Genomic DNA, 16,289 nt, shown 5'->3' with positions numbered 1-16,289 from the left:
TCCGATGACGGCCCCTCCTTACAAGGCCTATTCGGGGCGGGTGGCAACCCACCGGATGTCCCCGGGAGCTCGGGGGACGGAGGCACATGCGCCGCTGCCAGCTTCGCGCACTCTTCCACGATGCGGGCGGAAGGCGGTCTTCCATGGGGCCTACCACCTCCGTCACGCAGCGGTAGATGGAATTGTCCACCGCCTGGTAGAACTCGTCGTCCTGCAGATAGGGGCAGGGTTCCTCCTCGTATTCCCCTTCCATCTCGGAACCAAGGGCAAATGCGGGGCACCCAAAAGGGCGGCAACCGAGAAAGATCTCGAATGTGGGCAGGCCAAGCGGCTGCGATCACGTTTTGGGCCAACTGACGTGGCAGGTGGGCTGCACCAACCCCCAAGCGCGCAGACCCTCCTCGCCGGGACCGGGCCTTCGCACCCCTCAAGCGCGCTAGGCCACACTTTGGATAAAGAGGTGCACAAAGGACACCCGAAGGTGATTCACGCGGTCCGAGCCGCCATACAGACCCAAACGGGGCGTCAAGAGCAGGAAAAGTACAGACCCGGGGCACCAGGTGTCAGAGGGGTACGCGAGGGCTGGCTCCTGCGCAAGCAGACTCCACGGCGCGGCTCCTGGCACTGCGGAGGCGCGCCGAAGGGTCGGCAAGACGACAGGCCGCCCCCTGGCGGTCTATGTACACACCGCACACAAGTGGGAAATAAAGTCGCGTAGGAACGAAGAACGTTCCCGCAACTGGGGACTCTGTAAGGGAATAAACCATGCAATGAGTCCCCCAACGATCGTACACAATACAATCAATCACATTGAAAAAGGAAAATATAGGAAAAGCACTTATCTGGCTGCGGGAGCAGCGAAGAAAGAGGAGGAAGATGATGAGAAGTCCGGTTATATAGTGATGATGGACAGAGTGGAAGGACTATGGACTATTGTTATGCAAAGAGACTCTTGGGAGTTGTTGTTTGATTTGTTGAACATTACGTCAATGCTTTATGTTTAAAGCATTTTTTGTTCTTATTATATCTTTTCCTAAGCTGCTGTGGAGTCTTTATGTTAATAAAGCGAAGGAAGATATAGCATAATCTGAAGCCTCCGGTCCTGACATAGAATTCTCGATGGACATCTGCCAGATAAGACCATCTCGCGAATATATAAAAAATTAATAAGTAATATGGAGGACCCCCTCCACGCTTTGCGTGAAAAATGGTTGAACAACAGCATGATAATTGACAACAGGGAGTGGCAGGAGGCGGTGTCCTCCCCTACAATAGTCGCAATCTCTGCACGCCTGCGGCTGATACAGCTCAAAATTCTCCACAGAGCCTACTTGACGGGCCACAACTATTACACATGGGGGTAGCCGGGGAGGGGACTGTAGGTGGGGTTGCACTCAAGTAGGTACATGTATGCATATTATCTGGTACTGCACTCACATACAAACCTACTGGGAAAAACTACATGAGGTGATCAGTGAGGTAATGGCAGTTCCTCTCCGCCCAGAAGCACGTAGAGGGTTTCTCAATATCTGGGAACCCATGGATTTAAACGGCCATCAAACCCTCTGGGTCACTCTGGGGGTTACAATAGCGAAAAGGAACATAGCACAGCTCTGGGGGGCGGCCCACACACCCACGCTTTCAGACTGGAAGAAGACCTCGACTGGTGCATGTTTAGGGAGAGGACAGTCTACATCGCTAGGGGCAGCCCCCATAAATGGTCCAAAATCTGAGACCCAGGGAACCCACCATGGAATTGACCTTGACACTGTCCCTTCCCCATAGATTCCGATAAGTAATAATGCTACTCCAATGTATGTTGTATGTCACCACTGTTAGCATAAATTCCCTTATCCTTCGTACTGTATGTAAATGTCAATGACTGTTAATAAAAAGATTTATTGAAAAAAAAGCACATTCAAACTCCAAACGTATACAGTCATTCAACGTAGGGACATTGGGTAGCAACCACTTACACATCAACAGGAAATGAAATCAGCATATTCCACAAGGCAAGCCATGGGTGTTTGCTAAGCATTTTGATACAGACTGTTATTCTTAAAATAGTATGGACATTTTGAGGAAACAGAAAACAAAATCCAGCAGAAATACAAGGTGCAGGAAGGCTAACAAACTCCCAAAAAATTAAATTAACAAAAAACCCTATTTGTGAATTCCTTTATCCTTCCAGAGTGGGTATGGTGCCAGAAAACTGTGGTTGTAATATTGTCAGACGTAAATATTGCGCCCTGTTGATTCAAAACCATTGCTACACTGGAGAAATAACATGAAATCTACCCCAATGGGACGATATTTTTGTAAACTATATTTAGGACAAAATGTTTGTCAGACATAATTTCTGATTACGATATTCAGACATAGAGCCCAGAGCGGGGTGTAAGAACTTGTAATTATATTATTTTCAGTTTTATATAACACACTACCAAGATTGAAAAGGATTTTCACTGTTTGCTTCTTAAATGCTAATATTTCAAGAAGATAGTTGTTTTTTTAAGTCTGTAGCCCACCTAAAATATCCAGTTTCTAGAACAAGTAGTTGCAGGTTATCAAAAGACTTTTTTTGGGGAGTTTAATATAGCTCAAACTGGACCTGAAGGTATCAGAGCCCTTTACATGAGAAGCGGTTGCTTACAGACGGACACATTCATTTCTCTTTTGTTATGCCGGGGGAGATTAAGTGATTTGCCCAGAATCACAGGATGTTGAGCATCCCTGCTGAGACTCGAACCCAGCTTCGAGCCTTCACTCTGAAGGTATTTAAAGAGGCCATCCAGCGTAGAGATAAAAAAAGGTCCACTTTGCCCAATTCAGCATCTTTATCAATAGGCCTTCCAGAATGTTCCTTTGTTCGATGAAATCAGTTGGGGTGTGGATATCCAGGGTAACATAATTCACTGAATGGTCCATTTAATGCTTAACCACACTTTACAGTTTTTTGTGTTTACAAGCGCTTCGTCTGCAGAGAGCCGAAAGAAACTGTACTACAGTGCTACAAGGCGGCACCGGGATACAGCATAACACTTCCTGCAAAAACCAAGGAGAAAACAGAATATAATAGTGATTTATTGACTCGCGCACATTAGACTGAGCTTGCTTGGGACAGACTTTTAATCACAGCTGTTGGTACAGAATCACAAAACAATAATCACTTCAGATGAAGGAGCCATTTAATTGGACGTGCAGGAAACTGAAAGACAAATTATGCCACTTCAGCATTATATGTAAAACACAACAAGTTTCTGAAAGAATAAAGCTACCACCCAATTTATATTGCATGGACAGTCATATGGTGCCTACTTCATTTACAACAGATGGTGACTAGAGTAATTTAGTTCATAGTATGGATTGATTTTACCTCACAAAGCAAAAGTTGTTTTGGACAGCCCTGGGGTTTGTGTATTTATCAATCAATCAATCAAAGCATTTATATAGCGCACTACTCACCCGAAGGGTCTCAAGGCGCTGGGGGGGAGGGGGGGGGTCCGCTACTGCGCGAACAGCCAGGTCTTGAGCTGCTTCCTGAAGGTGAGGTGGTCCTGGTTCCGGCGGAGGTAGGTCGGGAGGGAGTTCCAAGTCTTAGCGGCGAGGTAGGAGAAGGACCTTCCCTCTGTGGTGGCTCTTCGGATGCGGGGTACGGCGGCGAGGGCGTGGCCGGTCGATCGAAGCTGGCGTTTGGGAGCGTAGAAGTTGAGGCGGTTGTTGAGGTATCCTGGGCCTTGGTTGTGTAGGGCTTTGTGTGCGTGGGTGAGGAGACGGAAGGTGATTCTCTTGTTGACCGGGAGCCAGTGCAGGTCTCTCAGGTGTCTGGAGATGTGGTTGTGACGGGGGATGTCCAGGATGAGTCGTGCTGAGGCGTTCTGGATCCGCTGGAGTCTCTTCTGGAGTTTGGCGGTGGTTCCGGCATAGAGGGAGTTGCCGTAGTCCAGACGGCTGGTGACGAGGGCCTGGGTGACCGTCTTCCTTGTCTCTGTGGGGATCCACCGGAAGATCTTACGTAGCATGCGCAGGATGTTGAAGCACGACGAGGAGACGGCGTTGACTTGTCTGGTCATGGAGAGGGAGGAGTTCAGGATGAAGCCCAGGTTGCGTGCGTGGTCTGTTGGTTTGGGTGTGCTGCCTAGGGCGGGGGGCCAACAGGAATCGTCCCAGGCGGAAGGCGAAGATCCCAGGATGAGGACTTCCGTCCTGTCCGAGTTCAGTTTCAGGCGGCTGTTCTTCATCCATTCGGCTACCTCTTTCATCCCTTCGTGAAGGTTGGCTCTGGCGGTGGCGGGGTCGTTGGTGAGGGAGAGGATCAGCTGGGTGTCGTCGGCGTAGGAGATGATGTTGAGGTTGTGCTGGCGTGCGATGGCTGCGAGGGGGCTCATGTAAACGTTGAAGAGGGTTGGGCTGAGGTAGGAGCCTTGAGGAACGCCGCAGATGACTTCGGTGGCTTCTGATCTGAACGGGGGGAGGCGGACTCTCTGTGTCCTTCCGGCGAGGAAGGAGATGATCCACTCCAGTGCCTTCTCCTGGATTCCGACGTTGCTGAGGCGCTGCACTAGGGTACGGTGGCAGACAGTGTCGAAGGCCGCGGAGAGGTCTAGGAGGATGAGGGTCGCTGTTTCTCCGTTGTCGAGCAGGGCTCGGATGTCATCGGTTGCTGCGATCAGGGCCGTCTCGGTGCTGTGGTTGGCCCGAAAGCCAGACTGCGAGAGGTCAAGGGATCCGTTCGTCTCGAGGAAGGCGGCCAGCTGCTTGTTGATGGTCTTCTCGATGAATTTTGCAGGAAACGGGAGCAGCAAGATGGGGCGGTAGTTCTTGAGGTCGGTGGGGTCGGCTGATGGCTTCTTTAGTAGAGCGCTGAGTTCGACGTGCTTCCAGCTCTCCGGGAAGGTGGCGGTGTCGAAGGAGGTGTTGATGATGTCCCGCAGGTGGGATGCGATGACAGCGTCGGCCTTGTTGAAGACGTGGTGAGGGCAGGGGTCGGTCGGAGATCCGGAGTGGATGGAGTTCATCGTGCGGACGGTGTTTTCGGTGCTGACCGGGGTCCAGGCGTGGAGGGTGGTGGTGGGGGGCGGTGGTTCGGTCGTGGCGTGCGTCGGTTGAGTGCTGAAGCTGTTGTGTATGTCCGCGATCTTGTTGTGGAAGTAGGAGGCGAGGGAGTTGCAGAGGTCTTGCGAAGGGGTGATGTCGTTGGGGTTGGAGAGCTCTTTAACGATGTTGAAGAGTTCCTTGCTCTTGTGTGCGTTGTTGTTCAGTCGTTCCTTGAATGCAGTTTTCTTGGTGGCGTGGATCAGTTGGTGGTGTTTTCGGGTGGCGAGCTTGAGGGCAGTCATGTTGTCCGGTGTTGGGTCTCTGCGCCAGGCTTTCTCGAGTGCTCTGCAGTTCTTCTTGGAGCTCTTGAGTTCGTCGTTAAACCATGGGGCTTTCTTGCTGCTGGGTCTGCTCGGCGGGGTCTTCAGAGGGCCGAGGTCGTCTGCGCAGTCGCTGATCCACTTCGTGAGGTTGGTGGCCGGTTGGCTGGGGTTCGTTGTGCTGGTGGGTGGGTTCTTGCTCAGGGAAGTCGCGAGCTGGTCGGCTGTGATCTTGTTCCAGCTTCTGTGTGCAACCTGTTGCTGGTGGTGGTGGATCGTGGTCCTTCTGAAGCTGAAGTGGACGCAGCTGTGGTCCGTCCAGTGGAGTCCGGTGGCATGGCTGAAGGCGATGTCCTTGCTGGATGAGAAGACGGGGTCGAGTGTGTGTCCGGCGTAGTGGGTGGGGGTGGTCACCAGTTGCTTGAGTCCGAGGTTAGCGAGGTTGTCCAGCAGGGTGGTGGTGTTGCGGTCGTTGTTGTTCTCCAGGTGGAAGTTGAGGTCCCCGAGGAGGATGTAGTCAGCGGAGGGGGGGCGTGCGGGCTGACGAAGTCGGCGATGTCCTCGCTGAATTGTGTGCGTGGTCCCGGGGGTCTGTAGATGAGGGTGCCTCTGAGGGTGGTCTTGGGGTTGATGTGGATCTGTAAGTGCAGGTGCTCGGCGGGTGCGAGGGTGTCGGCGGTGTTGGTCGTGATGCGGATGGTGTTCCTGTGGATGATGGCGAGGCCTCCTCCAGTCTGGTTGATGCGGTCCCTCCGGCTGATCTTGTAGCCGTCTGGGATGGCGATGTCGGGCGCTGAGGAGGCGTTCATCCAGGTTTCCGTGAGGAAGGCGATGTCTGGGGCTGTGGTGTCGAGCAGGTTCCAGAGCTCGACGGCGTGTCTGTGGACGGAGCGGGTGTTGAGCAGGATGCACTTCAGGTGGCTGCTGCTGTTGCTCGTCTTGGTCGGTGCTGGTGTAGTGCCGGTCCGGATGCAGGTGAACTTGCAGGAGTGGCAGCAGAGGGGTCCGTGGGTGCGTCTCGGGGTGGCTCGGTAGCAACCCGGGGTTCGGCCGGCGTTGAGTGCGTTGAGTTAGGTGGCATGTGTTGAGTTCGTGTGTGTGTGTGTGTGTGCGCGCGCGCGCAGAAAAGCAACAATATTGTTAAATGTTTTGAGAAGGGCATGTTTTTTGTGTGGATTTACATAAAACATTTACGCGCCCCCCGGCTGCTGACATTGGATCCAGGTGTGGCTGGTTGATCTGCATAGGTCTGGGCAGGGGTGGAATGTGTGCACTGCGGACAGGAATGTGCAGCAGGGGCAGACAGGCAGCGTCTAATGTAGAGGATTTTAAGCCCAGGCTGAAGTCATATTTGCCTGGCTTGCCCTCACGCCCCTGTCCATCCACAGCCTCACTGACCCTCCTTCAGACTTTTCTGGCTGTTCAGATCAAGGCATTACTTGTCTTTCATGACTGCTTCGAAATCCTCAGCAGGTACAGATGTCCTGAAAGTCCTGCTGCTGGTGGTGCTGCTGTTGTTTTTGCAGCTATCGATCATGGTGACTGCTCTTTGGAACAGCACGGGAGAGAGGGAGGCCAGATTGCAGAGCAACCGGTTGTCCGGAATCCGCAAGCCCCGGGGTCCAGAGATGTTGAAGTTATGTGTTGGAGCAATAGGAGGAAGCCATTACCTTCACGTTCCCCGCAAATCCTGCACATGTGAAACGAGCACCATGATTGCTGGTTGCAGCACAACAACCTCCTTGCTGATTGGCCAAAATGGCTTCAGAGGTGAGGGGAGATTAACAAGGTTGGTTGCAGGAGAGCTCTTGCCCATTGTTTTCAACAACCTTTATTGAAAACGGTAGCTTTCTAATTAGGCTTTTATGTCCAGCTTGGAAGCGTTTTAATAAAGAAAAAATCTTATGTCCTGATCCTCTGTTCCATAGTAACACTTTCAGCAGTAGAATGCATTTCAGAGAACTAACGTGTACACACAGCGTAGACGGTATTTGTGAGTAGATGCAAGTAAGAAAGCTGATATTTTAAATTTAACAAAATCAGTACTTGCATGCATCGGGTTCCTTGCAGCCACATGGGCTGCTGGTCAGCTGTAGCAGGGGAGTAGGGGAGGTGGGCCGTTCGAGCCCAGCTCAGCAGCTGATTACTATGGCCGGAAGAGGCTTTTGCCGCTGGTGAAGATGTGGATGGGGCTGGAGGGGGAGCAGAGGCAGCTTTGAAACGGCAAATAAAATGTATGTGCGGCGCTTGAAAAATCGGTGGCACCATTGTCCACGTTGTTTTGCCTGCAGTAAGAAAAACTCGTTACAGAAAATAGAGCACGCACCATGTAACAACCAAGTAAAGGTGGTAGTAGGTATGAGAGGATACAGGGATGGTTACGAGGCCAGCAGTAATGTTTTTTTAACTTTCTTCCCGCTACTTTAGATCGCTATGTCTTCCAGAGAGGCCGGCAACTCGTAAGTTCAGCTTCCTACCACACCCCCATCCGAACCCCGAGCACTCGATAATCTTCCTTCACACAGCCGTTTTTTAAACTACCACATCCCGGTCACTTGTTTCCCTCACGTTAGGGGTGATGTTATGTGTTATATGTTATGCGAAGTTGTTCTTTTTCTGTGTTTTACCTATCACGAGCACAATTTTATCACCTTAATCCTTTTGGTTCATCCAGTTTACTGATAGTTTGCCGTATCTCTCCTCATTTTCAGTACTCCTTGATAAAGGGCGAGTATTGCCCGAAATGCATCGGAGCCTTACCCTTTGGAATCTACCTTGTTTATTGACTCAAGAAACGAAACTGTATGATATGCAGTAAATATCATCAATTTAAATGAATGAACATTTAAAAAGAAAAAAGAAAAATAAAGAACCTATAAGAAAGTTTGGATTTTTCATTAAACCCAAGGGAGTGCCTCTTATACAGGGATGCACATGCACTTTTAGCGTGCACATTTCTACAGGATACAAATGGCGACATGTCCATACTAAGGAGGGACTAATACGCTTTACAATGAATCAGACACCAGCATTAACGAAGGACAAAGACACAAGCCAATCAAAAATAAGGGTGGGGGAGTGAGCGAAGCTTCTCTCCGAACTGTGCGGAACTACCACAGAACTCCGCAGAGCAGCACCTGCACGCTGGCTCAGGCTTGACCTAATAAATGACCCATTCCAGAGAACACCCATCTAGATGGAATGAAAAACACTTTTTCCTTCCCAATCCGGCTATCATGACAAAGGTGTTTGATTTGTTAACAAGCAGACCCAGTTCAGCCTTGAAAGTTGAATAAGAGCCAATCAAAAATACGGGTGGGGGAGTGAGCGAAGCTTCTCTCCGAACTGTACGGAACTACCACGGAACTCTGCAGAGCAGAGCCTGCACGCTGGCTCAGGCTTGACCTAATAAATGACCCATTCCAGAGAACACCCATCTAGATGGAATGAAAAACACTTTTTCCTTCCCAATCCGGCTATCATGACAAAGGTGTTTGATTTGTTAACAAGCAGACCCAGTTCAGCCTTGAAAGTTGAATAAGAGCCAATCAAACGCTGTAGGGCCAGAGGTGCCCTGGCCATCAAAACTGCATCATCTGCATCGAAGAGAGCAGGCAGTTATAAGCCACCTGCTGATGGAACATCTCTGTAGTGCACTGGCGAAACTTCATTACATTTAATGGTGTACAAGCAAAAAACAAAGAGGGCAAGGACACACCCCTGTTGCACCCCCTTTAAATATTTCTGAACATTCCCCTGTTTACCAAACCTGACTACTGCCCCTGCCTCTCTATACATCTCCCTAATAAAAAGAATTCTGGAGTTGTCCATGCCCATCGACTCCAAAAGAACCCACAATTTTCAGTGGTTTACGCAGTCGAAGGCCGCGTACAAGTCCACAAAAGCCCTATAAAACAGGCCTTTTTTTGCAAAAACATATTTTGCTGCAAGTAAGGGTGAATTTTGTTGATCGTACCCCTCCCCTTTCTAAACCCATATTATGTCTAAGCTAAAACATTATTAACAAATGCCCACTTTCTCCAGTCTGTTTAGGAGCAATCTCCCCATTAGTTTGGCAGCGCTATCCAGAATGGAGATTGGGCGGTAATTTGCGGGATTCAAGGGATCCCCCTTCTTATTTATGGGGATAATCACAGATTCTTTCCAAGATACCGGGGGTCCCACTTTGTAAACAGTAATAAAAACTTGGGTCAAGAGTGGAGCCCAAACATTTTTATGAACAAAGAAATATCCAGAGGAACCCCATCTGACCCTGCTGCTTTTAGGGCAGGCGATTGATAGATTGTAAGTTAAATTTCCTCTACTGAGAATTCCATCCCCAGATGGGTAGTCATAAAGTCCTAAGGTTTTTTTTAAAGCACTATCCATCTCTACATTAAAAATGCTCTGGAAGTGAGACAGCCAGGTGGATTGTTCTATATGAATATCAAGAGAGGGGCCGCCCTGATCCTGGAGAAAAGGGGCATTTACCACCCTCCAAAATGCCTTGCTATCTTTACTCCTCGAAGCCTCATACAAATTTACCCATGCTTCATCCCGTAACTCCTTTTTTTTTCTCACCGCCTTAGCTGTCTAATAGTCAGCTCGTAGCTTCCTTATCAAATCTTTGTTTCTGGGACTTGTTTTAAGAGCAGCGTGAAGATCTTTGAAGGCCTTCGAACAATTTGTCTCAAACCCCCTTATCAACGACGGAGTGTTTCTTGTAGCTGGATTTAAAAGATTAGAATTTATAGATGTTAAAATTTTACTAAATGCTATTACTACTTGATGACTATCAGTGTTGGTGTCTAAGCAGGATTCAATGTCAGGTAACACCTCCTTACAACCTTTGGGAGGAAGGAAATAGGGTTAATTTTCTCCCATTTAAGAGTAGATCCATTTTTCCTTCTCAGAATTGTTTTTGGGGCAAATATAGAGCTTGACTTGGCAGAAAGAGGCCAAACAAAAAAAAAAGAAGGAAAGTATGATCACTGAACTCTGTCAACTCGGCTATGGATGACTTAATACACCTCTTAAAATTATTCTGAATAATTGTAAAATCAGATGTCGAGGTAACTCTTGTAGGTTGAAAGGTGGGGAGGGGTTGACACAGATTTATTATAACAAGGTCCCAAGTTAATGAAAAACTGTTTGAAATGTTTCCATAGTTATTTTTGTTGTTTAAATCTTTTTATTAGGGTTTTACAGGTTAAAGCCCCCAAAGGGGGGGGGGTAATACATCCGACATGTATCCGTTCTGTCACTCACATTGAAGGGTTACATAAAATTCACAATTAAAAATCATCTGCGATGTGTAGATGTCGCCCCGTCCAGGAAAAATGTACCCAAGTGTTCACAGGATTGCATGTTTGGATCTAAGGGTATCATGGTATGACTTTTTACGACTTGTCCCTAGAGCTGCGTGCTGGCGGGGGTCGGTGTGAATGTCATCCCCGTGTGTGGTTTACGTGAAACCTTTACTAAATTGACTGTTGCGGTCAAGTGAAGTGTGTGTCGGTGTCCGAACTACCGACTGAAACTAAATGTAGAACTGCAGGGAAATCTTTTCCTATATTCATTGGCGGTGGGAAAGCGCGTGGCGGGCTGGCTGGGGCTTATGGACATGGTGGGCATGTGGTGCCAGGGTCTGTGGTCCAGGGTGGCTGGGGTCGCGAGGGGTCTCTAGGTAGAGGGGGGTATGCTGCCTGGGGTGGTGGGCCGTGGCTTTAAAAGGGATCGATGCGCAAACTGTCCTGTCTAATTGGCATGGAACTCAGGGTCCGGGCATTTGACTAGGGGAGTTGGGGTGCTGTGGGGAAGCTTGAGCATGAGGCGGGGTTGGCCTCGGTGTGTCGTCCGGGACTGTCTCTTGTTTAAATTGAATAAGCAACTGTGCCCATTCTAGGGATTTGGGGTGCTTGCCCGTTCCCTTCACTTCCTCGTCCCGTAGGATTTCCTCCTCTGCCGCCCCCTCACCTCTCCTATCCAGGCTGCTGCCGGGGGGCCCCTAGGGGGCTCTCCAGTGCATAGCGATTGCTCGCTATGCCAGTAGCAGGGCGAGGGATGCAAATCGCCATTGCAATTTTTCGGATTTCTTCCTTTTGTAAGTCCCTAGTGCGCAGACTTACCAGGAAGCAATGTGCGGCAAGCTGACCAATGCAAGAAGTGTTTGGTGGACCGTGGTCCAGTATCGTTGCAGGGAGGGACAGTCCCAAAACATGTGCCTGAAGTTCGCTTCCGGCAATTTACAACGTGGGCAGTTAAATTGTGTGTCCGGGTAGTACCGGTGCAGTTTATCTGGCGTGAGGTAGGCCCGGTGGAGTATGTTAAACTGTATGTTTTTGAACCAAGCGTTCCTGGACATCTTCTTTGTTTATTCCAGAGAACGTATCCATTCTGTGTCATGGAACACCCTGCCGATGTCATCTTCCCAGGAATGAAGCAGACTATCTAGGGAAGCATTTGTTACTTCCCTAATGGCCTTATAGTGCCATGTAACTAGGTGTCTACCAACTGCCATGTGGAGTATTGTGTGGAGCACCGGGTGTGTGGGTGGTTCACCGTCTCGCAGGTTCCAGAACGGTCGTACGCTATCTAAAAGTTGCCTGTGTGTAAGGAACTATCCTTGCGGGAGGTCATACCACTCAACCGACTGCTCATAAGTTCGCAATTGCCCTTCGTGGAACAAAGCTTCCATCTCCGTCACTTCGTGATCGGTCCAGATTTGGAGGGCCCTGGAAGTGTGGTATTTGTCCCCGTGAGAGAGATCCACTAGGGGCAACAGTGAGCAATAGAGTGGCCGGTCTTTGGACATTTGGTGAATACTCATCATGCATTTGCGCGCAATGGAAACCTGAATCGGGTGGGTGCGGGACAGCTTGGTCCCAGGTAGGAGCATCCTTCTGATGACCGGAAGAGGTATCCTCCCGGTCTCCGTTATCGTTTTCCCGACGAATCGCTCTGCCGTCCAGTGGGGTAGCCATTGAAGATGTGCGGCCAGGAAATGGGATTCAAAGGATGGGGAGGAGTCAAGATCGCGGATTGACGCCGTCAGGTGAAGGAGCTGGCATGGAGTAGCTCCCTTCTGCTTCCAACAATCCTGAGAAATGGCAAACCAAGACCCTCAAGCTGGTTAAAACTAAAGCCTACACAGCATTGTGGATAAAGAGAAAGCCACAGGAATTATAAGAATTCCAAAATAGCTCCCAGAACCAAGAAATTGTAACAAGCTGTCCTCTAACCTTATCAGGCATTGATGCTGCAGCTTGTTTGGCGTGTCAGCGGAGGGTCTCTCCCGGTCTGGAGGCTCAGAAGGATTAATCTACTCGCAGCTGAGCTTGGCGCCAAACGAGGAACAAATGCCACTTTTGACCTCAGAGCCAAGGAATGCTGCGGGTCTGATGACATCGCGGCAAAATACCCGCTCTGCTCGAACTGCAAGGACTGGAAAGACGGGGAAAACTGAAGGCACAGGTACGATGGCTGCACTCTCTTCTTCTGATGCTAAAATTGCAGAAACCGCCTTGAATAATAAAACGGCTACCATCATCCTGCCCGATGAGCCCTGCTTTCTTGTCACAATGGACATTGAAAGCCTTTATACCTGTATCCCACAGGACGATACCATCAAAGTTGTACAAGAGGCACTGGATAATACACCTTGGGATTTCGTAACATCACGTTCCTTTGTAGTAGAATGTGCTACTTTAGCCCTTAAGAAGAACTATTTCGAATATGAAGGGAAAATCTATCTCCAGGCCACAGGCACTTCAATGGGCAGCACTTTTGCCCCTTCCGTGGCAGGTCTGTATGTGTTCAACTTTGAGGTCAAGAATATCCTGGGCCCTACAACCCTTTCTCTGCCAACATCATCTTTTGGCAACGCTATATTGATGATGTGCTGATGATATGGAAGGGGGGTGAGCACTCATTACAGGATTTTTTTACGTGGCTTAATACTTGTGACCAGCATTTAAAGTTCACGCATGAATACTCCTCTGATACCATCACATTCCTGGATGTAACCATCAATAGACGGGATACCCAACTGGAGACTAAAACTTTTGCAAAGCCCACTGCTAAAAATAACTTGTTATATTTTACAAGTTATCACCCCAGGGCCCCGCGGGAAAATCTTCCCTGCGGCCAGTTTTTAAGGCTGCGCCGCAATTGCAGTAATTTACCTGACTATAAACAGCAAGCAAAGGAACTGACAACTAAATTGCAAAACAGAGGGTATCCGACGAGGATAATTAACAACAGTCAGAGGAGAGCAAGAAATCAACAGAGGGAGACTCTCCTTGATGTAACTCCCAGGACCCAAAACACAGAAGTCCCACTCACCTGCATGACAACATATAATCCACTATCCAATGCGGTCAGCAGGAGCATTTCCAAACACTGGAAAATATTAACTAGCAACAGACACAAGTGGGACAAACCACTTTTTTCATATAAAAGAGCCACCAGTCTAAATGATTCCTTGGTCCATACTCGCCCCAGGGACCTGACATTAACGAAACCGGGTACAAACAGTGCTCAATGCCTGGGGCTTGCCAGCAGTCACTGGACATTTCCCCTGCGGGAATTGTAATATATGCCACCTCACTACTCACACCAAAACATTAAATCTATCAAATGGTCAAGTCTGGGAACAACGTGGACATACGAATTGCAACACAGCCAATGTCATTTATCTAATATCGTGCCCTTGTGGCCTACAGTACATTGGCATGACGTCCAGACGCATTAAACTAAGAATAGGTGAGCATCGCAGCAATATCTGTTGCCGAATATCAACAACTAAGATAACTGCCCATTTTTTGGAGAAACAACATACTCCTAATGATATGCGCTGGACAATTTTGGAACAAGTGACGTTGGGATCTGAAGCAAAGTTGTTTGAAAAAGAACAACAATGGATTTATCGCCTATCAACTAATAAGTCTGGACTTAATGATGAGATCCCGTGGGGATCAGTGTTGAGACGAAACTGACTGTTCATTATCTAGAACAATGATGGATATTTCGTTTGTCAATTAATAAGTCTGGACTTTATGATGAAATCCTGTGGATCACAGTCTGAGCCGAAATTGACTCGTTCATCATTTAGCCTAGGAGGCTTATTCCTGCTTCTTGCTTCCTGTAATTTTACATTCATTGTGAGAGTGGGGCATCGTCACCACCCTCGAGTCCTGAGCAGTGGTTAATATAACCTCTCACATTAGTTGATACTGTTGCGGTTGGGTTCGCTCGAATTCCCCTAGAAAACAACAGGGGCTTCTATTTTGTTTGGCAGCATTACAGTTTATCTACACACAGCAGTCATTTTAATTGTAAATTGGTGGTCTACATACACTTTTATATGATTCATCTAATCCAAACAATGTCGACCCTACTATGCTGCGGGTGGTCTTTCCACAACATTTATCCAGGCTTGATTGGCATATGCAATAAGACCTATTAACTAGTGTTCCTGTCCGTAATTAACATGGATTCAAGTGATGGTCACTCCATGATTCTCATTATTGCACCTCGACAATAATGATTGACATCATTCTGGCACAGGCATTATACTCTCTTATTGCCTGCTTATAATTTTGGCGTTTCTGTATTCTTTCCTCACATGATATTTAGTTTAAAATCTTGGAGTAATCTTCGAGGAGACACGGGGTTTTGAACCCTGAATTCTCGTATTTCTACATGGCCCCTTTAAATTTTGTTACAGCGCCCGAGGCAGGCCTAACGTCACCAACGTCAGGGCACGTCGGTCACGTGACCCGCTTCATAGAAGATGTAAACAGCCCGGCTCCATTTCCAATTCACCTTTTGGGCACACGGCAGTCCCTGAATGTAGGTGCTAGGCGGGGAGTCGCGAGCGTATAATTAAGTACGAGCCCAGAGTTTTCATCTGTTGGTTTGCTACTGTTGGTGACACAACAGTCTTACGGAGGAGTTTCTAACTATTTACCTCCCTCCTGACTTATCCACAGAGGCCACCGCGTGAATATTTCCCAATCCGTCCTGACCCAGGAAGTCGATGCTCTTCCCTTAATCTGTAAGGGCCTCCCCCCTGTTCGGCAAAGTTAACCCTGCTGTATTTACATAGTTAACCCTGTTCGGCACAGTTAACCCTGCTGTATTTACATAGTTTGCCACTGGTGTTTCTCCTCACTGAGGTCGTTATTAACTTCTCGTAAGTCTTCCAAATTGATATAACGGTCCCCTTGCCTTACCCAGCTCTAAAATAGGCTAGGTACCAGCAAGGAGTTCCCAACCTTCAATCGGTGGAAACCTGTACATGCAGATATAATCACATTGCTGCATCTCGGGGAACGCATGTTTGAACAGTCCTTGATTGATAACTAATCTAAATAAGGCACAATTTATTTTCTCACTTAAAGGGTACCATGACCTTGTAACTACACGATGGGGTCAATGACACAGAGGCATTGTCGAGCCTTACTGTTGTCGCATGACATGTGACTCATATGGATTACATGATTCATTGTTGTTTGTGTTTTAAGTGCCAGTTTGTTCTTTTTCTTCCCCCTACAGGTATCTTTGGCTACTGTACTCCACAGTGTGCCGGCACGGGTAATGTCCGTGAGTAACTACCTTTTCACTATTAGTTTTTTATACTTTTCACATTAAGTACCTCACGGGAGGGTGTACCTTAGCGCGTACATACCACCGGAGTGCCATTTAGGTGTGGTCCTGACGAATGCTGTGCGATCCCGCTTTTTGACAGCAGAAACATGTTGACCAGATATTGCAATTAAGGACACAGGTCTCCTAATATAGAACCATTGGTTCCCTAGACTTTCACGTTTTTAACCCTAATACGGGTTGGCCCGCATTAAATATTTTGTTTGGGTTCTAACCTTGTATTTTTTAACCTTGCACTCACATATTTTGCACATTCATTTGAGT

General features: G+C 48.3%; 1 protein-coding gene across 1 annotated transcript in view; it reads left to right on the top strand.

The window, feature by feature from the left end:
• The window catches only part of LOC147736860 (uncharacterized protein F54H12.2-like), a 53,631-nt gene extending 37,661 nt beyond the window's left edge, over positions 1-15,970 (top strand). Inside the window, exons 3-4 of the mRNA XM_086952713.1 lie at positions 12,974-13,160; positions 15,915-15,970. Of these exons, the coding sequence (XP_086808839.1) occupies positions 12,974-13,160; positions 15,915-15,970 (243 nt within the window). The remainder of the gene's footprint in view (positions 1-12,973; positions 13,161-15,914) is intronic.
• Positions 15,971-16,289: the final 319 nt, after the last annotated feature.

This window comes from Lissotriton vulgaris, chromosome 1_2 (assembly GCF_964263255.1).
Source record: "Lissotriton vulgaris chromosome 1_2, aLisVul1.2, whole genome shotgun sequence".
In the NCBI taxonomy this organism is placed as follows: Eukaryota; Metazoa; Chordata; class Amphibia; order Caudata; family Salamandridae; genus Lissotriton; species Lissotriton vulgaris.
This window is presented reverse-complemented; position numbering and strand designations above follow the sequence as displayed.